Source organism: Tursiops truncatus, chromosome 12 (assembly GCF_011762595.2).
Source record: "Tursiops truncatus isolate mTurTru1 chromosome 12, mTurTru1.mat.Y, whole genome shotgun sequence".
NCBI classification, from domain to species: Eukaryota; Metazoa; Chordata; class Mammalia; order Artiodactyla; family Delphinidae; genus Tursiops; species Tursiops truncatus.
Window position 1 is genome coordinate 15,422,039 of NC_047045.1, and position 24,368 is coordinate 15,446,406.

Consider the following 24,368-nt stretch of genomic DNA (forward strand, 5'->3'; position numbering starts at 1 on the left):
CACAGGTAGTTTTGAATTCCACTGAGTGGGGGAACACTATATCGGGCTAGCAGAGGGCAGTTACCCAGGTACCCAGATCTACCACCCCTGCAGGCTTTAGTTTTACCAGTGTGGTTTTAGTTCCCATGTGAGACATTCAGGTCTCATCTGTATGTAGCCTTACGGTCTCCTCAGAATTTTTATTCCTGTCTCTTGGAGGTTAGATCTGGTATTCTCTCTCTCTTTTTTTTTTTAATTGGAACATAGGCGATTTACAATGTTGTGTTAGTTTCAGACATACAGAAGAGTGAATCAGTTATACGTATACATATATCCCCTTTTTTTTAGGTCTGTGTTCTCTTGAATGCACAATAGTTAACATGTTCTTCTGGATCTCAAGTAGATCATTTTCAGAGGCATGCTTTTCCTTTGAGTGATCAGGATAATTTCCAACGTTTTTTTTTTGTTTTTTTTTTTCCAATAGGCTCTATGGTTTACTCTATGTTTTGCTTCCTTTATTCATCTTTGAATAGGGTGATATTCATTTTGTCCAGACTCCTTTGCCAATAAGCAGAATGTGGGGCTTCACTCCGATGATTCTGTTCTCTGTTCCCTGGGAGATTCCCTTTCTCAAATTTCCAAGCCGAAGGGCAGGCCGTGGCAGCTCCCAGCCTGGTCTTTCAGGACCAGAGCTCTGCTTATGGGGAAGAGCTTCTCCTACGCTGTCAGCCCTCTACTTGCTTCCCTGCCTCTCCAAACTAGGGGCCATCAACTCAGGGGCCTGAAGAAGTTAGGCAGATGAAACAAAATTATTGAAGTCCCTGGTTTTAGACAGTATGCACCGTATAATAGTTGTGGAAGGCATTTAAATGGAATATTTCTAAAGTGCTTTGCCCTTTTAAACAGAAATAACTTTTTTGACCCAGTACATACAAACAATACACAAGATTATCTTTCTTTTATTTTAGTTTGTATTTACTTAATATTTTAAAATTTAATTTTATTTCACATTTTGGTTTTCTTTTTTACTCACAGCTTTACTGAAGGATAATTGGCATAGGAGGAATGGCACGTGTTAAGGTGTGCAGTCTGATAAGTTTTGACAGGTAGACATCTGTGAAACCATCACCACAATCCAAGATAGTGAGCATGTCCATCACTCTTCCCTTTCACCCCCCAATCTCTAGGCAACCTGTTTGTGTCACTATAGATGAGTTTGCATTTTCTAGAATTTTGTATAAATGAAATCATGCACCAGGTACTCTATTTTTTTTTCTGGCTTTTTAAACTCAATATAATTATTTAGATATTCATTTTATTTATGTATCAACATACACTTCATTCCTCTTTGTTGCTGAGTAGTAGTCCATTATATGGATAGACTGTAACTTGCTAATTCAGTCACCTGTTGATGGACATTTGGGTTGTTTCCAGTTTTTTTTTTTTAGGTTTATTTTAAATTTTTATTTATGTATGTATCTATCTGTTAATTTTTTATCGAAGTACAATTGACCTACAACACTATGTTAGTTCCAGGTATACAACATGGTGATTTGATATTTCTGTACATTTCAAAATAATCACCATAACTCTAGTTACCATCTGTCACCATACAAAGTTATTACAATATTGTCGACTATATTCCCCATGGTGTACATTTCAAATCCTCATGACTCATTTATTTTGTAACTGGAAGTTTGTACATCTTAATCTCCCTCACCTATTTCACTCACCTGCCCCCACCCCCTCCTCTCTGGCAGCCACTTGTTTATTCTCTGTATCTATGAGTCTGATTCTGTGTTGTTATGTTTGCTCATTTGTTTTGTTTTATAGATTCCCCATTTAAGTGAAATCGTGCTCTTTCTCTGTCTGACTTTTTCACTTAGCATAATATCTCTAGGTCCACCCATGTTGTCACAGATGGCAAGATTTTATTCTTTTCTTATGGCTGCATAATATTTCATTTTATCTATCTATCTAATCATGTCTTCTTTATCCATTCATCTATTGATGGACACTTGGGTTGCTCCTATATCTTGGCTATTGTAAATAATGCTGCAACAGACATAGGAAGGCATATATATTTTTGAATTAATGTTTTTGTTTTCTTTGGAAAAATACCCAGAAGTGGAATTACTGGGTCATATGATATTGACATTTTAAATTTTTTGAGGAACCTCCGTATTGTTTTCCATAGTGGCTGTACAGATTTATGTTCCCACCAACACTGCAAGAGAATTACCTTTCCTCCACACCCTTGCCAACACTTATTTCTTGTCTTTTTGACGTAACAGTGATTCTGACAGGTGTGAAGTGATATCTCATTGTGATTTGGATTTGCATTTCTCTGGTGATTAGTGATGTTAAGCCTCTTTTCATGTGCCTGTTGGTCATCTGTATGTCTTGTTTGGAAAAGTGTCTATTCAAGTCCCATTCTTAAATTGGGTTGTTTGTTTTTTTTTGATGTTGAGTTGTATATGTTTTCTTTGTCTATTTTAAATATCAACTCCTTATCAGATATATTGTTTGCCAATTTCTTCTTCTATTCAGTAAGCTGCATTTTTGTTCTGTTGATAGTTTCCTTTGCTGTGCAAAAGCTTTTTAGTTTGAGGTAGTACCATTTTGTTGATCTTTGCTTTTTGTTTCTCTTGCCTGAGAAGACATATCCAAAAAAATATTGCTAGGACCAATGTCAAAGAGCATACTACCTGTATTTTCTTCTAAGAGTTTTAGGTATTGAGTTTATTTTTGTGTATGGCGTGAGAGAGTAGTCCAGTTTCTTTTACATGTAGATGTCCAGTTTTCCCAGTACCACTTACTAAAGAGACTGTCTTTTCTCCATTGAATATTCTTGCCTCCTTTTTCATAGATTAATTGACTATATAAGTACGGGTTTATTTCTGGGCTCTCTATTCTGTTTCATTTATCTGTGTGTCTGTTTTTGTGCCAGTACTATGCTGTTTTGATTAGTGGAGTTTTGTGGTATAATTTGAAATCAGGGATTGTGATACTTCTGGCTTTGTTATTTTTTCTCAAGATTGTTTTGTCTATTCAGGGTCATTTGTGTTTCTATACAAATTTTAAATTATTTGTTTCAGGTCTATGAAAAATGCCATTGGTATTTTGATAGGGATTGCATTGACTCTGTAGATTGCCCTGGGTGATATGGTCATTTTAACAATATTGCTTCTTCCAATCCATGAGCATGTATATCTTTCCCTTTGTTTGTGCTGTCTTCAGTTTCCTTCCTCAGTTCTTATAGTTTCCTGAGTACAGTTCTTTTACCTCCTTGGTTAGATTTATTCCTAGATATTTTATTCTTTTTGATGTAATTGTAAATCAGATTGTTTTAGTTTCTCTTTCTGGTAGTTTATTGTTAGTGTATAAAAACACAACAGATTTCTATATTTTAATTTTGTATCCTAAATTTTACTGAATTCATTTATTAGTTCTAATAGTTTTTTTTTTTTTTTTGCTTCTAATAGTTTTTTGGTGGCATCTTTGGGATTTCCCATATACAGTGCCACGTCATCTGCAAATTGCAACAGTTTTACTACTTTCTTTGCATATTGGATTTCTTTTTTTTTTTCTTGTCTACTGGCTGTACACATGATCATTTTAAACCAGATGTCCAATATTTTACATCTTTTGTATTCTTTTTTGAAGATAAATCTAGAACTGACATTGCTTATTCTAGGAATCTGAACAATTATTAGCTTTTGATAAATGTATTCCCAAAATGTCCCTCAAAAGATTTATGCCAGGCAATGTACGAAAGATTTTACTATAGCCTTGCCAGAATTAAAATTTAAATTATTTGGTGACTTTAATGGATGAGGCGCCATTTTGTTCTTATTTTTAAACTTATTTTAAAAAATTGTTAGAACACTGGAACATTTTCATTGGTTAGTAATGATTTTCTCTTTTATAATAATCTTTGTTGCTCTTTGGTTCATTTTTACTTTTATTTTTAATTATGTAACCATTTTGTGACTATAGTCTTAGTGCATAGTTTTATGAATTTTAGCACATGTATTGATTCCTGTAATCACCAATATTTTTATGATACAGAACAGTTCCATCACTTCAAAAAATGTCCTTGGACTATCAATTCGTAGCCACATCTACTACTAATCTGTGGAAACCACCAACCTGTTCATGGTCACTGTAACTTTGAGTTCCTGAGAATGTCATATAAAAGGAATCATACATTATGTAATATTTTGAGACTAGTTTCTTTCATTTAGCCTAATGCCTTTGAGATTCAGTCAAGTTATTGTGTAACTCAATAGTTCTTTTTTAGTGTAGAGTAGTATTTAATTATATGGGTATACTACAGTTTTTTTTAATTGAAGTATAGTTGATTTACAGTATTAGTTTCAGGTGTACAACATAGTGTTTCAATATTTTTCTTTTTATCTTTTATTTGCTATTTTTTATATATAATTTTTAAAGGTTGCAGTCCATATAAAGTTATTACAACATATTAGCTATATTCCCCATGTTGTGCAATGCATCCTTGTAGCCTATCTTACAACCAGTAGTTTGTACCTCCCCTTCCCCTATCCCTATATTGCCCCCCTCCTGCTTGCTAACCACTAATTTGCTCTCTATATCTGCAAGTCTTCTTTTTTTGTTATATTCACCAGTTTGTTGTATTTTTACATTCCACATATAAGTGATATCATACAGTGTTTGTCTTTGTCTGACTTATTTCACTTAGCATAATGCTCTCCAAGTTCATCCATGTTGCTGCAAACGACAAAATTTTGTTCTTTTTTATGGCTGGGTAGTATTCCATAGTATGCATATGTGTGTGTATGTATATGTATGTGTGTGTGTGTATAAAACAGCTTTTTTTATCCATTTATCTGTTCATGGACACTTAGGTTGCATCCATACCTTGGCAATTGTAAATAATGCTGCTGTGAACATTGGGGTGCATGTATCTTTTCAAATTAGTGTTTTTTTGGATATATATCCAAGAGTGAAATTGCTGGGTCATATGATAGTTCTATTTTTAGCTTTTTGAGAAACCTGCATACAGTTTTCCACAGTGACTGCACCACTTTACATTCCCACATCCTCCTCAACATTTGTTATTTGTGTTCTTTTTGATGATAGTCATTCTGACAGGTGTGGGTGATATGTCACTGTGGTTTTGATTTACATTTCCCTGGTGATTAGCAATGTTGGAGGATATAGCAAAATGACCAACTTATGGTAAAGTAAGTCAACAGGCATAAAATCTCCTCAGATTACTCTTCAAAAAAATGCTCTTATCATTTACAGCCTAGGTTATTATAGGTATGTCTCACTGTCTGTGGTATAATGGCCATGATCATCTTACTCTGTTTTATGAGTTCTTGTCAATAAAAAAGTTGCAGAATAGAAAATCGTAAATCAAACAGGGGTGGATTATTAATATTTTTGTAGTTTACAAGTAAAGAAACTTTCAAAGTTTTTTCCCTGAAAAAAAATAAAGCTTAAGTCTAAATTAATTTTTAAATATTGAATTATATTTCTGGGTAACTATTATTATTGCATCTTAACTTCTCATGAATATTCCATTAGTAATGAAGTTTGATACTATAATTCTTGACCCAGAGATTTCTATGCCTCTCTGCCCCTCACCTATTCTATCAAGTAATCAATGAATGTTTTGTAGACAGATATTATTTCGGCTAAAGGAATTCTTTTCCTAAATCCACCTGTCATATAAACAATTTCTCCCCATCATCTTGGTTTTAATGGAAGTATGACATTTATGTACTTTATTTCTGTCTACACCATCTTAGTTATATATACTGAAAAATATATGTGTAACTTTTGCTGAAACATCCTATGAGTTTTACTCTACCACTTTTTTTTTTTCCCGGTACGCGGGCCTCTCACTGTTGTGGCCTCTCCCATTGCGGAGTACAGGCTCCGGACGCGCAGGCCCAGCGGCCATGGCTCACGGGCCCAGCCACTCCGCGGCATGTGGGATCTTCCCGGACCGGGGCACGAACCCGTGTCCCCTGCATCGGCAGGCAGACTGTCAACCACTGCGCCACCAGGGAAGCCCTACTCTACCACTTTCTTGAGTCATAAAAAAGAACCAAAAGATTTTAAGCTTTGGTTATTATGAACTAGATGTATTATGAACTACACATGATTTTTGTTTTGTAATGAACTAAAAGTCCATTAACTCCAACAGATTTGGACCAGGTTTTAGAGAATAAAAGCATTTATCCATGGTGATGCAGAAGTGTAGCAGTGTTTATGCTTTTGATCATTCCTTAGAGAAGTGTTGCCTTGGTAGACAACCAGCTGGCTTTAGAGAAAATTGTACCCCAGATACATGCTTAAAACAGCAGTTTAAAATGTAACTGTCTGACAGTCTTGGTTTTGGTTGGGGTCACTTTTTTATTCACGGTATTCTGGGAACACAGGGTATGATGTCAGTTTGTACCCTTAAGACTCCTATGATGGCCAAACATAGTATTTTCCTCTGTCGTCAACACTTGAGAAAAATTTACCAAATGGAGACTTACGAATAGAATGGAAAAGAGTATTAGTAATGGTTTCTTTTAAGAGATAAAAATTCATTTTTTCAATGTTATTTTTAAAAAGAACTTAGGTGTTGAAATTTAAAATAAAAAAATTGTTTTTACCAAATATAACTTGATTTTTAATTCCCGTATTCTGCCTTAACAATCTTTAAATTAATTTCTTTCGTTCTTGAATATGTCTTGCCCTAGGACATTGTGGCAACCCATATTACATATTAGGGACCCATATTAGGGACCTGGGTTAACTCATCTGTGTTTCCCCAGTATTGGCACATGTGAGTGGCTCAGTAAGTTGTTTTTGACATGAACCAGTGACCTTTGGAACTTATATAAGATTAAAAGCTAATTGGGAAATTGCATGTAATACTCAAATAAGATGATGATGGTGATTGTCTGGTTTGTACCAATGTTTCAAACTGTCTTAGTTGGCATTAGTCTGTCTTCTAGTTATTAGTCTGTCTTCTAGTTATTGGCAGAGTATGGACTCCAAGCTTCTATAGTATGTAAGTAGATTCAGTTGTTCCTTTGGACGGGGGATTACTGGTGCTGTTACTGATTACAAGTTATCTTTGTGATTCCAATTAGCTGATTTACCATTGAAGATTTTTTGATAGAGGAGTGCTGTCTTACATAATCAGTTGGGCAAAGGATCTATGTGACATAAGTCATCTTAGGAAAAAATGTCCTTGTGTCTGTTTCAAAATGGAGGATGGTGAGGAAACCAGATGTAATGCTTTTTCAGAAAAGAAGACATAGTGAACAGTTGAGTTTGATGATATATTTTTTCATAGGGTATATAATATTCTGAGAAGATTTTATTTCCGGTCCCCAGAGGGACCAATTTAAGGAATTTGATGCATTAAGCACTTTGAAAACACTATTTGTATCAACAATAAAAATCAAAGCAGCCTGATTAAAAAATTAAAAAGGAAAAGATTTTAAAAATTAGTGACAAACACCACTAATCATTAGGGAAATGTAAATCAAAACCACAATGAGATAACACCCCATACCCATTCGGATGGCTACTATCAAAAAAATTTAAAAAAACAAGTGTTGATGAGGATGTAGAGAACCCTGTGCATTGGTTGTGGGAATGTAAAATGGTACAACTGCTATGAAAACTAGTATGGCCATTCCTTAAAAAATTAAACATAGTATTACAGTGTGATCAGCAATTCCACTTCTGCGTGTATATATATATATATACACCTAAAATAAATGAAAGCAGTGACTCAAACAGATATTTGTACACCCATGTTCATAGGAGCATTATTCACAATAGCCAAAAGACAGAAATAATCCAAGTGCCCGAGAGCCTGAATAGATAAACAAAGTATGGTTTATAAATACAGTGGGATAGGATTCAGCTTTAAGGAGGGAAATTTTAACACATGTTATAACACGGATGACCGTTGCAGGCATTATGCTAAGTGAAATAAGCCAGTCACAAAAGGACAGTATTGTATGATTGTGCTTAGATGAGGTTCCTAGGATAGAGACAAATTCATGGAGACGGAAGTAGAATAGTGATTGCCAGGCCCTGGGGGAGGGGAAGAATGGGGAGTTACTGTTGAATGGGTACAGAGTTTCTGTTGGAGAAGATGAAAAAGTGCTGGCATCGTATGGTGGTGATGGTCGTACTACCATGTCAATGTGCTTAATGCCACAGAACTGTAGTTAAAAATGATTAAAATGGTGAAACAACTAAAATTCTGTACATGACATTTTCATTCAGCCCATAATCATAACCTAGGTGCTAAACTAGGTACATGAGTTTAGGTGCTAAACTAGGTGCTAAACTAGGTACATGAGTCATCTGTGAATTATCAGCCTCTTCCCACAACATGCAATATATATACAGTATCATGGTAACAAAAGAATAGTACTTGAATGAAGGTAAGCTGCCTAAATTAATAAATAATCAATGTAGTGAAATGGCCCTGCCAGGGGTCTTTACTACTAGGTCAAGTTCTGGATTTGCCAAGTAGTGTGTATAGCAATTGTACTACCACTTTCTCACTTATTATAGAAATATAAGCATATTTATAGTAAGGTTAAATTACGTGGTACTTCTGAATGTTTCCTGCTGTTGCAAACTTCAGAGAAGCAGCCTGGAAGAGCTCAGGATGGTTTTAAGAATAGAAGCTGTAGGAGATACAACACCCTGATTGTCAAAAGTACAGCTTGGCTTTTTAATTGTCCTTGTCAACAATTTTATAAAATTCTACAACATGGAAGTCAATAATATTAATATCCAAATGACATGTTATAATTTCTCCTTTTCATAAAAAGAAATGGATAAGAGTTGAAGTGGAGACAAGTTTATGGAAATATTTTGAGTCCTGCTGAGAAATGATAGGGCAGTGATAAAAATGAAGATCAGAAAACAAGTTGGGAAATGGCTGCCTCAGTCTCTGAGAATTTGCTTTGGCACACACAAAAGTAATGTTGATTCCTGTAGGTGGTTATGCTTTGCATGATGTTTAAGCTAATGCGGAAAATGAAAAAAACTTTTAAGACATATTTATTTACATATTTTCCCATGTTTCACTACATATATAATAAACATCTACCAGTACAATACCTTTATTACCATGGTAACATGAACTCTTGTCAAAAGGAAAGGAAATTTATGTTCAGTACCAAGGAAAGGAAATGTTCTGTGTGTTTATTACAGTCATGCATTTACAAAAGAGCTACATAAAAACAGAAACATGTTTAGTACTGCTAACTTCTTATTCTAAAATCAATCTAGAGTAGGAAAAATAGATGGAAAGAGCTGGCCCAGGGTAGTCCTCTGTTAGAACTAGAATGATGATTAGAGCTTAGTTTTTAGGACTCCCTTTTTATAGCATGATTGGTCCCTCCTGACAGCTTCAAGCCATCAGAAAATTGGAAGCTTGTTAGTGATTCATTTAAATCACTGTGTCTAGATGCTTTTTTTTTTTTTTAAGCGGTACGCGGGCCTCTCACTGTTCTGGCCTCTCCTGTTGCGGAGCACAGGCTCCGGACGCGCAGGCTCAGCGGCCATGGCTCACGGGCCCAGCCGCTCTGCGGCATGTGGGATCTTCCCGGACCAGGGCACGAACCTGCGTGCCCTGCATCGGCAGGCGGACTCTCAACCACTGCGCCACCAGGGAAGCCCTGTCTATATGCTTTTTACAAAAATCAATATTAAGAACATTTATTAAGCGTCCACATTTATAACCATATATTAGGTATTATGGTTAGGAATAGAATACTCGATACTTTCTGAATTTTGTGCTCTTGAATGATTTAGAGTTTGCTGGAGGAAACAGTATAGAGATAGAGATACACACCCTCCATAAAAAAGAGTACTCCCCCAAACAAAGAAACAAAAAGATGCTTAGGTACTTTTTCAAACTTTTAAGTTTAATAATGTATGCATGTGTCCCCAAATAATAAAATGAGCATAATTTGCTCAATTTAATGCATATTTGTCATATGCTATGTTCTGTGGTAGACACAAATATGGATAACAGAGTCCCCATCTTTGAATATGTGGTTTTGAGTGTGGTTGGAAGGGCTAATGGGACAGATGTACTCAGGGCTCTTCTACAAGGTAAATTGCTCGTGTTCCTAAGAGGTATAGCAGTGAGTGCTGCCTTGACCATGTGCCTGATTCTTGCCTTTGAACCCTGGTTTTAGGACTCAAAGAATATCCTTGCCTTGTCAGCCACCTCAGATTCTATTAGGAAGTGATTGCTAGGAGGTATATAATATGATAAGAAAAAGAAGGAAAAGGGTAACATAGGGTTTAAAATAAGGGAAAACCTACCAAGCTGGGGAGACCAGGGAGGGAGGAGTTGTGTGAGATGGGTCTTGAGGGGGTGAGGGTTAGGGTTAACCTCCAGAATTTGGGGAAGGAAGTCAGAGGCAGGTAAGCTTGGGTCACAGTCGTGGAGTAGGGAGTAGCCTGACATGACTGGAGCCTGCAGGGACTGTGAAGAGACAAACTGGGAAGGTAAGGTTGATTGACAGAAGCACGTTTGTCTGACTTTTTTTTTTTTTTTTTTTTTTGTGGTACGCGGGCCTCCCACTGCTGTGGCCCCTCCTTTTGCGGAGCACCGGCTCCGGATGCGCAGGCTCAGTGGCCATGGCTCATGGGCCCAGCCGCTCCGTGGCATGTGGGATCTTCCCGGACCGGGGCACGAACCCGTGTCCCCTGCATCGGCAGGCAGACTCTCAACCACTGCACCACCAGGGAAGCCCCTGTCTGACATGTTTTGAAGTAGCTTTCAGAAAGATGTCTGCTTTTAGTTTTTGCAAAAGCGGTTTTTCCTAGGCTCGTCAGCTCTGATTATACCAATAATTCAGGCAAGAGAGAACCAGGGAAGATGTCTGAAATTTTCCCAAACACTTCATGCCTTTGTTAGAGTGATTTGCTCGTTCTTCTTCTGTTGACTTTATTCAGTTCTCTTTATGTTCTGCTTGCTCCCTTACCTACTTTTTCCACGTGGGTGAGAAAGCTCTGAGGATTTACTCTTTCTCCATTTATGCCAATTTCCTATGATACCAAACTCTTTGTACCCCATCACTAAGAGCCTTGCCAAAATGGACTTTCCCGAACCATCTGTGGGGTTCATGACTCTTCTTTCTCTTTTAGCGTTGGTATTTCTCCAGAGGAGTATCAGCCAGTGATCTGACTGTGTGTGATGCTCATGCTGACTAATCATAGTTGCTAGGCATATTCTAACACATTGTTAGCTGGTGATTAATTGTGAAGTTTTTCTAGCTAACGTGTCAAATGCATTTGGCTACTAAACAAGAGAACATTTCAGAAACTTAATTTATCTGCAGAAATATTTGAGGCTAATTAAAATCATGTCCTTAATGCTTCTACATTATATAATTGTTATGAACATGCTCGTGATTGATGAAACAAAGGTGTACGCCTTTACTATTACTTCCGCTCATATGTATTTATAAGCAGATTTGATTTCAAAAGGAACTGGTAAAGGCCAGCTTTGATGTTTCTTTTGCTTTTCATTAGCTTTTATTCAGATAGAAAATGTTAAACGGGCTGTAAATTGCCTATCCAAAGTGTTGCCTTTCCTACTTTATCTTATCAGCCATCAGAATAGGCCACTGAACTTGGTGTTGGTCAGGTTGAATTACTTTGTAGGAAGAAAATCTTGCCATAGGTTTTGAGTTAAGAGATAAAAACTACACTTCTGCTTTTTGAATGTGCTGCACTTTCAGGCATATGCCAGCTTAATGGTCTGCCTTTCTGTGTCATTTGCTCCTGGAATGACAGCTTAACAGTTTTCCTGGTTGGATTGTGTTAAAATCTTTAGAGGCTACATTCACTAAAACATGTGTCCCACGTTTGGGCAGCCAAAATCTGTGCAATCGTTTTGATGGAGTTTAACTTAGCAACTCTGCTATTACCACAGATATCTTATTGCTAAAGCCCCATTAAAATGTCCTCAATTTGGAGTCTGTTATTTCATATTTACATTGTTCTGGGATGCGCTGAAGTACGCTTTTGCACTATGTTAAAAATGGATTTTGCACAGTGGTTTTTAATAACATCTAAGGGAAAAGAATCTGAAAAAGGATTTATATATATACGCACACACACACATACGTATATATAACTGAATATATGTATGTATAACTGGACCACGCTGCTGTACACCTGAAACTGACACAACGTTGTATAGCAACTATACTTCAATTAAAAAAAAGGACTTTGCTAAGAAAGCAGTAGCTTCAGGACATTAAAGAAGGGCGTGTTTAATATAGTTAAATTATTTTAATAGATTTTTATCTAGTTAACTTTTCTTGAGTGGCTACCACGGTCTGAGCATTGGGCTTAGGTATCCCTCATGGATAACTTGACGTTATGGCCATTAGTAATGATGTCTGGGCAGAAGATGGACTAAGGGGAAAAGTCATGAAGTGGCCAGAGCAGGAACAAGGTATCTTAAAGTTTCCATCAGAATGGGGGTGTCGCAACCTGTTGGTTGTTGGCAATGTCATCGTGTGTTCAGCATTAAGATTTGATGCCTCCTCTTGAATCCGATGTTGCTGATGCCCTTGGGGAGGGGATGACAGAAAGAGTGAGAAAGTGAGAATCTCTGGGAGAAATCCAGGGCAGACCAGTGCTCACCAACTTAACAGCCGTAGGCTGTTTCACTCCTTGCCTTTCAGAATTGTTTTTTAAGTTTTCTTGACAAATTTCTCAAGGCCTTGTAGGGAACAAAGCTGTTCTGTTTCATGGTAGGGGACACAGAGATGGGTCCTCATCTTGAACTGGTTCAGCTTTCCCTGGTGCCATTAGCTGCTCTAACTCACCGCTACTCCCTCTGGGTAAGTCCAGAATCCTGGAGCAGATCTTAGTGGCAAGAAGTTGAAGAGGCAGATACTGGAAAATCCAGCCTTATGTGATCTTTCCTGGCTGTGATAGGTTTAGCTTTCATACTGAAAAGTTGTTTAAACTCTTAAAATTTTTTTTCAAGTGGTGAATTACATTTATCTCAGAAGAAAACTTGAAACTTGATATATCACTTTTTTTCTAAAGAAAAGGAATTTTCAATCCTTATTAGCGTTTATATCTATAGTGATTTATTTTTAAAAGGTTAATGGCTATCTCCATTGAAAGGCACCATATTTTTACTCTCTAAGTAGGTCAAAATGCTAAATTTGGCTAGAAAAATTTCCCAGCAGTTGGATGTCATTGTGCCTAAATGTACGAAAATGAAATGCCTGTTAAAGTTGACAAAAGACATAGATTAATCAGAATGTCTAGTTGAATCACAGAGCATGGAAAGAGTAACACTCTCTTCAACTGTGTATATTTGCAACGATCTCATTATCATAATATTAACAAAGTGTTAATATGAACGATTTCCAAAATAGAAAAGAAGCTATCTTCAGAAATTTTAGTAAACTGAAATTGTGAATGATAAAAAGCACATACCAAGTTGAATTTGTATTATACCTTACAAAATCATGGGATTCTATTATAGTCTCAGCCTTTCATGATGTATGCTAATTCTTTGAAACTGTCAGTGTTATGTCTATAGGCACTTTTCAGAATTTTGCTGTAATTTCATTTTATATATTTTAATACTTTTCAGGTACTAGATGATTTTAAGAAGCAGAAATGAAATTTAGGTGCTTTCACAATTCAATGAAGTAAAGTAAAATACTCAGCTCAGAGCCTAACACACAGCAGCTCCTGTGACAAGCAGTTGTTTATGATTTTGATCATTATTTCTGTGACTTCTTGTGTTGCTGTCCCCTCTCTCTCTCACTGGTTTGCTTGCTTTGACAGTTTCAAGAGCCTCATAGCATTATTACTTCTCATCTTGTGTCTGCCCTTCAGCTCTTGGTATTTTAGAAATTTCCAGAATTCCTTCCAGAACTGTCAGCATACAGTTCCTGATCCAAGAACTCGCATGTTTACCTAACACACTTGCAGAGCTGTTGAAGAACTTGCCCTTCTTTGATACCAATAGCTGATTTCCCATTTTGTCTGGGGTCCAACAGCTTGAAGGTCAAGAGATGAGCTGGATATGATCTCGACATACAGCTATCATACAGAGCCTGGCGTGGGGGGGTGGCTGATTCCCTATGTTTTCACTGTGCCTCTTTGCTGCTGGGGTTTGGGACCTCAGGGTTCCCTTGTATCTGAAGCTAGTCCTAAGATAACAAAAAAATTACGTTTTTTGAGATTATGACTGCAATGTCACATGTATTTGTTACCTTCAGCATTAATTTAAAAGGGCTTTCCCTTTATTTTTATTTATTTTAGACTTATTGAGAATATTTTCAGTAATATAAAAATACTTTTCATTTAAAGTAAAACAAAACCAAAAGTTCTTTCCCTACAATTCCTTCACTGTCAATCTTCAGGAGAAACAAGTTTTAATAGTTTGGAATGAATCCTTCCAGACTATTTACACATGTTGGCTCAATATATATAGCTATGTTTACTGGTGTCTGTTTTTCACAAAAATGAGATCATATTATTCTGCAATTTGCTTATTTTACTAATTAACTTGTCATGGGCACTGTTCCATGGCCTCAGTCTTTTTCATGGCTGTATAATACTCTGCCGTATTGCTGTATCTTGGTTTATTTAGCTTTTCTCCTGCTGACAGATTTTATCTGCTCACACATCATGTTGCATGGACTCCAGGGGTTGGTAGCTTTTGTCCTGGGTACATCTGTGCTTCGTTTCCCCACTACATTCTGCAGGCTAGAGGAAGCCTGGAACATTTGCCTTGGTTGCTTATTGGGTTGTCATTTGATCTTGGATTGGCCTCAGTTCAGAGAAAAAGCACCAACTCTGTTGTGTGGGGTTTGAGGGGAACAGCAGCATTTTTATAGCTGTTTCTCATTTCTCCCTTCTAGCTGGGTTGTACCATCTAGCTGGGATGGATTTTGGCTGTATCATTCCTAGATGCTCTTATGTTGGCAGAGTTCTGGGATTCAGAGCTATAAGAAAGTTCTGATTGTCAAATCTGTTTCTTTAATCGGCAATCCTTAAAGTCAGGACATCTTTTTAGGGAATACTTTGAGAATACATTTGTTTTTTTCATGATTGTAGAATATTTTTGTCTCTTTATATTTCTAACCAGGTGCACTGAAATTTAATTTGTGACTTTCACATTGGCATAATTAACCACAGTCATAAATTCAAATACCAACATATTCCAAGGTTCATATTTCATTGGCGGGGATGGCATTCATTAAGGTGTTCATAAAATTTCATATTCTTAAGTCACTATTCACTTAGCAGATACGGTAACTTATTTTTGTCATGGCTACTGGCCATATCTTGGAGTTTAACATCTGTTGGCTGAAACTGCTACACACTTTTGAAATTCTAAACCCTAATTGCCTAGAATGAAAGCAATATTTTAATTTATATACAGGCATACCTTGGAAATATTGAGGGTTCGGTTCCAGACCTCCAAAATAAAGTGAATATTGCAATAAAGTGAGTCACACAAATTTTTTGGCTTCCGAGTGCATATGAAAGTTATGCTTATACTATACTGTGGTCTGTGTAATAGCATTATGTCTAAAAAAATGTACATATCTTAATTTAAAAAAATACTTTATTGCTAAAAAAAAGTGCTAACCATCATCTTACAATGCAGGGTTCAGTTTGTAAAAACTGCAGTTATGTGCAAAGCACAGTAAAGTGAAGGGCAATAAAACCAGGTCTGCCTGTAAGTTTTCTGTTTGGAAGATTTTTATTTCATGTTCCTAAAAGAGTAATGTAGAATTTAAAGAAGGTGATACAAAATTATTAGAAATGTAGAGGAGAAATTATGACTTCTCCTTTGTAATAATATGGTAACTGGGTAACATATTTTAAGCAGTAACTTGCTGTTGGTTTTAATATTTTTTACCTTCCTCCACACTGGCATCCTGCTATGATATCATAGCTATACTTTTTGATTTATTATTGTACAGAGTGTGTCATGCACAGTGGGAACAACCACACCAAGCCAGTGTCGAGAATACATCCTTATTTTCTGTGGCATTTTCTAGTTTAAAATGGAGTTGTGGTCGTTAACCATATTTTAATACACTTGAACGAAGAGTTGTAACCCTTTTACTTTCCCGGTGATTTCTTCATGCTCGGTTTCCTTGAATGTCTAGTGGCTTGAGCTTTTCCTTTGCTACAGTTTTTACACTCTATTTTTGTGTTTTCCTTCTCCACACAAAAAATGTCCTAAGACTATTTATTTATATGCAAATATACTCCCAAAGGAACAAAAAGGCACTTTCATTCTTAGAGCTATATGAGGAAAAAAATGATATTCAGATACAAAAATGTGAAATACATTCAGTTTATAACACAAAAATATAATAGAAGGCATTTTTAATGACATACATAGAATTACAAATCTCATTTTTCTTTTGCACTAGGATTAGCTACTGAAAACTTTTTTAACTGCAAAAATCAAAGAACAGTCCAGCTGAAAGGGAGTTACAGCTTATTTGGCATAAAATTGAATTGCTAATTTTTAATTATTTATTGGATTTAAATAATTTATTTTTATTACTTAATCAAAACTACCATCATATACTTGAAAATATGTATTCTCTTCAACATCAGACTTTCCTTTTCTCTTTCAGTCTGTGATCAAAACAGGGCGGCTGCTAGTTAGTCACGAGGCTCCCTTGACGGGCGGCTTTGCCTCTGAGATCAGCTCGACGGTTCAGGTAGAGTAACTTTTTGGCACTGATGTGAGCGTTTGTGCATTTGCATGTGTCTATGCGTTTGTGCATTTGCATGTGTCTATTCCAAGAACAAAATTACTTATCACAATATATAAAAGCATGCACTGTTTAGAAAAGTACATTTTCCCGTCTGACTCCAATTCACTGTCCTTTAGATAATGGTCTAATTACATCTTCTAGAAAAGAAATCTTAAAAGCTGAAAATTCCTTAATAGGAAGAAGGAAGTTTGAAATAATCTTAGTAAACTAATGTCAGTTATGTTTGCTAGGATAAGAGGAAAAGAAAACTCTTAAATTTGAATGGGATATTTCTCTTTTAATAAAACTTATCATGATGAATCTTATCATGAAACGTTTGATTTATAAAATTGATTTAAACAGCCTTCACCTTAGAAAAAATGAATCTGTCAAAAGTCAGTAATTTAAATTCAGTAACAAATTTCACAATCAATAATTTAATTCATTAATCTGATTAATCATATGCTATTGGCGACACTTTAGGAATGGTTTAAAAACATTTCTTTTAAAAAAGGGTTCAGTTAAGATGCTGCATATCAGGAAAAAATTCTACAAACCTCTTTATGGAGGATTTTTACTTAAAACTTTCATTCACATTTATATCATAGATGGGAATAAGATGACTTAAATGTTTCATTTTTCCTAACTTTTTAAATTAAAAGTTAAATAACTATATTTTAAATGGAAAGTTTGTATGCATTTTAAATTCAGAGTATCTTTGCAGCTAGCAAACATTTTACTTCTCTTTACTGGTGGTAAGATGATTTTATTGTTAAGATACATATAAATTGAAAATTTCTTTAAGAGTATATGGTTAAAAACTTGATATAAAATTATGATATATGAGCACTAATGATTTCTACCAATAAAATATCTTTAAGTATGAACTGACAATGTTATAAATATTTTAAAATTAGATGAATCAAATTTAAACATAAATATTTTAAAAACTAGATCAAAAGAATTCATAATTATGATAAAAAATTATGCTGTTGTTTTTACATGTGGTATACATTTTTCACTAACAAAATTAAGAAAATACTTGAGTTTTGTAGATTTGTTGTCTTCCTTATTATAGAGACTACAATTTGAAACATATTGCTTATCATTGTGTAACATAAATACCTGGTATTTACCGTGCATTTTATTCATTGAGTAGCCTAATGTAGTATCCCTGTAAAGAAAAAAAAAGGGGGGGCTTGCAAGAATGAATCACTAACACCAAGATGGTATTTCAAGTCAAAGGCAAACTGTAAAGAGAAACTGGGATTTTCTGATTCCTAGTTAATATGTGGTCCACTAAACCCATCTGGCTGTTGCTAATGGAACTTTATCTGACAGCTTTGTTTCATTTTGCCCACTGAATGTCATCTTATTGTTATCTCAAAACTTTCACTTGCATTTAAATGTAAAAGGAAAGTAAATAAACATGGAATTAGAAATTATAACTAAAGTCCACTTTCTCTAGACGTGCTTTTAAAATTTGAATTCCATTGATTACTATAAGCTGCATAGAATGTAACATATTTTTTGGCTTGGAAAAGAATTAGAAAGATTATCTAGCCTAGTGTCTACTGGTCTTGAATAATATGTGGATTCGTGTCAAAGGAAAATTGTCTCTCGGGCTCCAAGAATACATTTGTGAATTCCAGTTTGAGGAACGTCATATCGTGAGTTAAATATAGTCACAACAAAAAGCTTACACCATCAAGATCATAAACACTGTATCAAAAGCAGATCCTGAAATTATATGATAGTAATCAGTGGTTAAGGTTGTGAAAGAGATTATACAGAATATGGTCATATTTTTTTTCATAATATGAAGACACCAAAACAAAGACCACACCTTATAAGACTCAGACTCCCAAAATATGCCCACTGATCCTGGGTGTCTGAGGTCTGAGAAATCCTGACCCAAACCAGCTGGATTCCTTTAACAGATGAGTGTTTCTCATTCAAAGTGCTTGTGATTGACCTGATTTTAAAATTAAGTGGAAGATTTGGGACTAGGACAGGAGTCTTGAGTAAATATTGAGTATGTACATATGCATTCTTTATTCAAAGTTACCCCCACCCCATGAGGAAGACAGAAGTTGGATTCGTTATAAGATGTTCTCTGTTTTCCATGTTTAAATCTTTCAACCAACTAACCACAAAATAAATTACGGAAATAATGTAAAATTTGTAGAGAGGTCTTAGTTTGATATTTTGAGGAATTAGAATTTAGATTTATTAATATGAGGAAGAATTACAAAATGCTCACAGTTGATTTTGCTTAATCAGATTTTACTTGTACAAATGGAAAGTGTGGAAAATGAATTTTAACAAAATATAATCAACATTGGATTTCCAAATGTTTGCCTGTGTGGCTTTTATGTATTGACAAGGAAGGAAAAAAAAAACTAGACACCTTGTTGGTGTTCTGTTTTGTTTTGTGTTTTTGGTTTGTTTGTTTGCTTTTTTGGTAATAATGTTTGCATACAATATAGGGTAATCTGAATAATACAATCTACTTTTCAGTAATTGTTTCATGCACATATTCCAATAAATGCAGCATACTGTATTGAGCACCTTCTTTACGGAAGGCCTCATTCCCTATTGTAAGTGAAGCCTGTATCAAATTATCCAAGTGCCTGGGCTTCTTTGAACTGAAATCACTTAAGTGTGAGGTGCAGCTGCTTTCACCACTTGGAACGGTTCATGTTTCTGTATTTCTTTTTGGTTGTGTATACTTTGTAACATTGAAGAAGATAAAGCAGGGTTAAGATTTTGAAAGCAATTTTCTGGAAGGGCAGGGAAATGGTACATAGAGAACTTTTCATTGTTGTCCTAAAGAAGTTTGAAATTAGGGGTGAGAATGATCTATACGTTTGAGCACTATGGATTAAAATGCTGAGTTACTCTCATTGTATCAACAAATGTAAATTTTATGTGAAAGTAAGCACACGCAAAAACAATCTGCTCCAAAACCATTGTTTTGTGGAAGGTATTTGATAGCTCTTTGAAAGCTCATGGTTAATCTTACAAAATTGCTCTTAATATTACAATATTTTAAGAGAATGATTATTAACAATAAAACTACTGTTTTAATACATTAAAAACTGAGAGTACCATTTTCTCTTTTGCTCAAATTTTAAATTAATTCCCATATTAAAAATCCTGAAGAGAATACAGCATTTTAGACAGTATTTCTTTAAGTTTATAATTGATATTTTTAGATACAAAAATTATATCATGCTCTATAAAATGAATATCAAGTAAAGGAACTTTTTTTTTTTTTGCTAGCTATGGGAAGTATTGCTGGCTTTACTATTTATTATTTTTAGTTAGATAAAATATGAGAAGAATGAATATAAAATATGTTCATATTTTATTTATATAACTTTTCAATTTATAGCAGATGGCTCTTCTATCATAAAAGGAGTTCAGTGTACACAAGTATTTTCATGCCCGTTGCTTCTTTTTCATAAACCATTTATTTTATTATTTCAAAAAATATTTATTGTTAGTCTCAGTTTGAAGTAAGTGAAAATCACAAAAGTGATTAGGAGACTATATTAATTACACATAACATTGTAAACTTATATTGATCAATAGCTTCTTCATAAAATTTATATAAAATGCTTAGAAAAATCAAAACCAATCCACTGAATCTGAGAACTGCTTTGCATTCCTATTGGATTAATTTGGAAGCAAACTGGGAGGTGGAACAAGCTGAGTGAGGTCTGTTATATCTGGCTCTCCTCTGGGGAAGATTTCTTGGTCAGTCATCCAAAGCTTCACTTGTCTCTTCCCATCTAATTTTACATTCCCATCTGTTCTCACTTTGGGGTGAGGGAACTTTTTCCTTCTCTCCTTTGACACATACCGAAACTTGGAAAAGAACTTGATTTGTGGAAAAGTGCAGAGACAACAGAGTTTAGCTAATTCATTGACCTCACTGTGGAGTTTGAGCAAAGATTTCGTTGTTTTGGAAAATTATATGACTTAGTTTGATGTGATGTTTGTATTCCTCAGCTTTATGTAACCATAGCTTAAAAAAAAAAACAAAAATTTTACTGTGCAAAAGAGAATATGTTAACCTCATCCATTTAAATATTTTGCCCAAATTAATTTATATTATAATTCTCCAATGAAGTATTCAAAATAAGCATTATTTATGAATATTAAGACCAAATAATTCCTGGCATTTTAGTAGCTTTAATCAGTGTACTTTCTTTAAGCCTTGTAGAAACCAATCTTTATTTTTAATTTCTAATACATTCCCATAATGATGAACTAAATCTTGACTCTGATAAGCTTGGGATAATAATACAAAAAATGTTTGTTGTTTTTTTTTTTTTCCTTTCTGGATTCAGTGCTTAATAAGAGTGCCAAAAATTTTAGGGATTGGGGTTGGCTTAAAGGTTTGAATTTTTTTTTTTTTTTAACACATGGAAGCAATAAGTCTGCAATAAAGAGTCCAATTGGAGAGTATGGTAAATTTCCATACCATTGTTCCATCCTTTCTGTGCAGTCTCTATTCGTAGGATAAGAACTCAGAAATTGTGCATACAGACATATATATATATATATATTTTTTTTTTTTTTTTTTTTTTGGTGGTATGCGTAAAATTAAAAAGCAATAGGATCAATCATATTATCACAGATTAATGTATTTGCCCAAAGTGAAAAATATTTGTGTGACAAAAAACAGGCACAACTGAAAGGAGAATGACAACTGGGAAAGTGTTGGAACATGTGACAAAAAATTGATATGTGTCCTGTATTAAACATTCCTAAATATCAATAAGGAAATTAGTAGCCCCTGTATTTAAAGGTCAGAGGCAGATTGTTTTTAGAACTATTAATGGCTAGTAAACATAAAACTATTTTAGTTAAAACTATTTTAAAATTAAAATAGTTTTAAAAATGCAAATTTCAGAATGGGATATCAGTCTTCTTTGTTACCCATAAGAGTGGCACTGCTTAAAAATTTTAGTGTTGAGATGGTGCAGGATAAATGTGGAAATTGATTCATCTTTCCAGAAAATCAGTTTGGTAATGTGTATCAAAACTCTGCTTTTGGAGTTACTCACTTTGGAGTTACAAGAATGGATAAGGGCATTGTCCTCCATGCCATTCAATTGATTAATAAAATATTGGAAGCAATATCAGTTACAACAGGAATATAGTTGAATAAATTATAATGAACATTGTGGATTTGTTAAAATCATTAAAAGAATAGTTAACAACATTGTAACATTTGTATGGATGTAATACTAAATGAAAAACTCACTAGGCTAGCCTGCAGGTGTTTTACTTGCCCAACTGTGTGAAAAGAAAAACAAATTATACATTGATATAGGCATAGGAGAAAAATCTTCAAAACAAGACTTCTGTTGATTTTTATTTTCTTCCTCATAATTTATTTTCTATGTATGTATATCATAATTTATAGAATTAAGAGCTTTCTTACAATTAGATGTCTCTCCCACATGGCATGGTAAGTCTTCGAGTTCTTCCTAAATTGTTTTAAATAAGAAAGCTCATTTTGCTCATTGAGTTCATTTTTTTAAATTTCATATTTCACGGCGTGTTTCTTAATCATGGACGTTTGAGTTTTGGGCATTGTCATTCATAGTGGTAATACTCAGGTTCGTGATGTGGGATAGTTTTAAAACCAGAGAAACCCCACTGCGTAGATTGGGCCATTCTGCAGGTTAGTTCTATCCCCACTTGCATGGTATATTTGATTCATTGCTCTCATTATGAAAGTGAAAGCACCATAATGTTGGGATATTCAGATTATTTCATTTTGCTGTGTTAAACAGTCAGTGATACTGAGACTAACTGGTATGTAATGATACTAACATTGGGTCCCCTGCTTATTTTTCTTCCCTCCTTTTGGTGTTAGCTTTACGATGGATCGCTATCTATCTTTTTGAAATCTTTCTGGACGTAAGCTAGTCAGAAAAAAGATCAACCGCATTCCATCTCTCTGGGTAATGATAAAGTGCTCAGTTTCTCTCATACAGTCATTCTTTTTCCAGTCAGAAGTAATCCCCTTTGAATTCAAAGGTGCATTCATACCAGACCTCCTGCACTTTTTTCTCCCTGTTTTGTAACCTCTGGTTAGTATTTTGTTGTGTCCTTTTGGTGGTGTCCCAAGATCACTCCTGTCCATCCCTCTTAAGACCAACTGATCTGCCAGTTGGATGGAAAAAATTAACTCTGCTGGAAGGTTTAAAAGTAAATGTGCTCAACTGAAAGGTTATGTTATAAAAGTGTAGTCCTAAATCACGAGGTAGATGTTATTTAAAGGAGTATGTGGGTTCTCCAGTAACCTCAGTTTGGAAATAGCCCCTCCACCGAGGGTCCCCGATGCTGCATCTGCAGTAGCTCCGTAACGCAGAGGTTTCCTCCATCACATTATTTTGTCTTCCTGTCCTCATAGCCCTTGAAATGTCTGCAGGTTTCTCATTGATTTATTTAGTGTCCTTCTTGCCTCGATAGAAGGCAAGCTTCATGTCTGCTCCTGTAAGCCTGGTGCCTAAGATCCCTGCCTGGCACTAAGCCGGCACTTGATAAATAATTTAAATGAATTGTTTGCCCCTAGGCATCACTGTTGTTAGCAGTTTCTTTGAAGAGTGACCTTCTTGCTGCCTTACGTTGTATATAGAAATTCCTAGTTACAAAACCCGCTAGACTGGACTGTTGGCCTTTTGTATATCACCACTCCAATTTGTTGTCCCCTAACCCCACCAGAATAATTTGCTTTGTATTTGTTGAGTTAACCTCCAAAAGGAGCACTGATATTATGTGCCGTTGTCTTTCAAATTTCTATTTCGCGTCCTTTCGGCAAAGTGTTATTTCTTTTGAATAACCTAGTGTTGCTTTTTTCCTCCCCGTAATTGTCTAGTGAGGCTATAGAAGACATTTACATTTAAATAGTTACCAATGAAGTTTCATAGCATGAACAGACTGTTCAACAAGTAAAATAGGTTCTCAGAAGGAAAGCATTACTTTCTTTTAAAAGTTAGTTTGGGGATTGACATGTACACACTACTATATTTAAAATAGATAACCAACAAGGACCTACTGTATAGCACAGGGAACTCTGCTCAATACTCCATAATAACCTAAATGGGAAAAGAATTTGAAAAGGAACAGATACATGTAAGTGTATAGCTGAAACACTTTGCTGTACACCTGAAACTAACATAACATTGTTACTCAACTATACTCCAATATAAAATAAAATTTTTTTTTTAAAGTTAGTGATTTCTATGATATGGTACCTTTAAATTGTGTTTCAGCACCTAGAGTTGTAGTTGCCTTTTGAAGCAGTAATTCTTTAATATCTGGTTGTATTCCCAAAGAAAATTATAATTGATTTAAAATATTTCATTTCCTTATTTGGTGTGAAACAGTTTCTCGTATTTAAAAAAATCATTTTGTAATGTACGACCTTGTCTTAATATTTTTCAAACTACAATAAGGTTATTTAAAATTTTGTAAATGAGAGACAGCAGAGCCTGTATCCATGATGTGGCCAATCCTTTTGGCCACCTTGTACAACGTCCTAGGCAAATACGGAGAAGC

General features: G+C 35.0%; 1 protein-coding gene across 8 annotated transcripts in view; it reads left to right on the plus strand.

The window, feature by feature from the left end:
- The window catches only part of BCKDHB (branched chain keto acid dehydrogenase E1 subunit beta), a 284,540-nt gene that overhangs the window by 159,228 nt on the left and 100,944 nt on the right, over positions 1-24,368 (plus strand). For 6 of the 8 annotated variants that reach the window (XM_073789381.1, XM_073789379.1, XM_073789380.1 and 3 more), the window contains one exon: positions 16,662-16,748. The exons of 1 other annotated variant lie outside the window; for it this stretch is intronic. In XM_073789381.1, coding sequence (XP_073645482.1) covers positions 16,662-16,748 — 87 coding nt within the window. Of the gene's footprint in view, positions 1-15,445; positions 15,511-16,661; positions 16,749-24,368 lie in introns of all 8 variants that reach the window. One more of the 8 variants, XR_012324710.1, reaches the window with a different exon arrangement.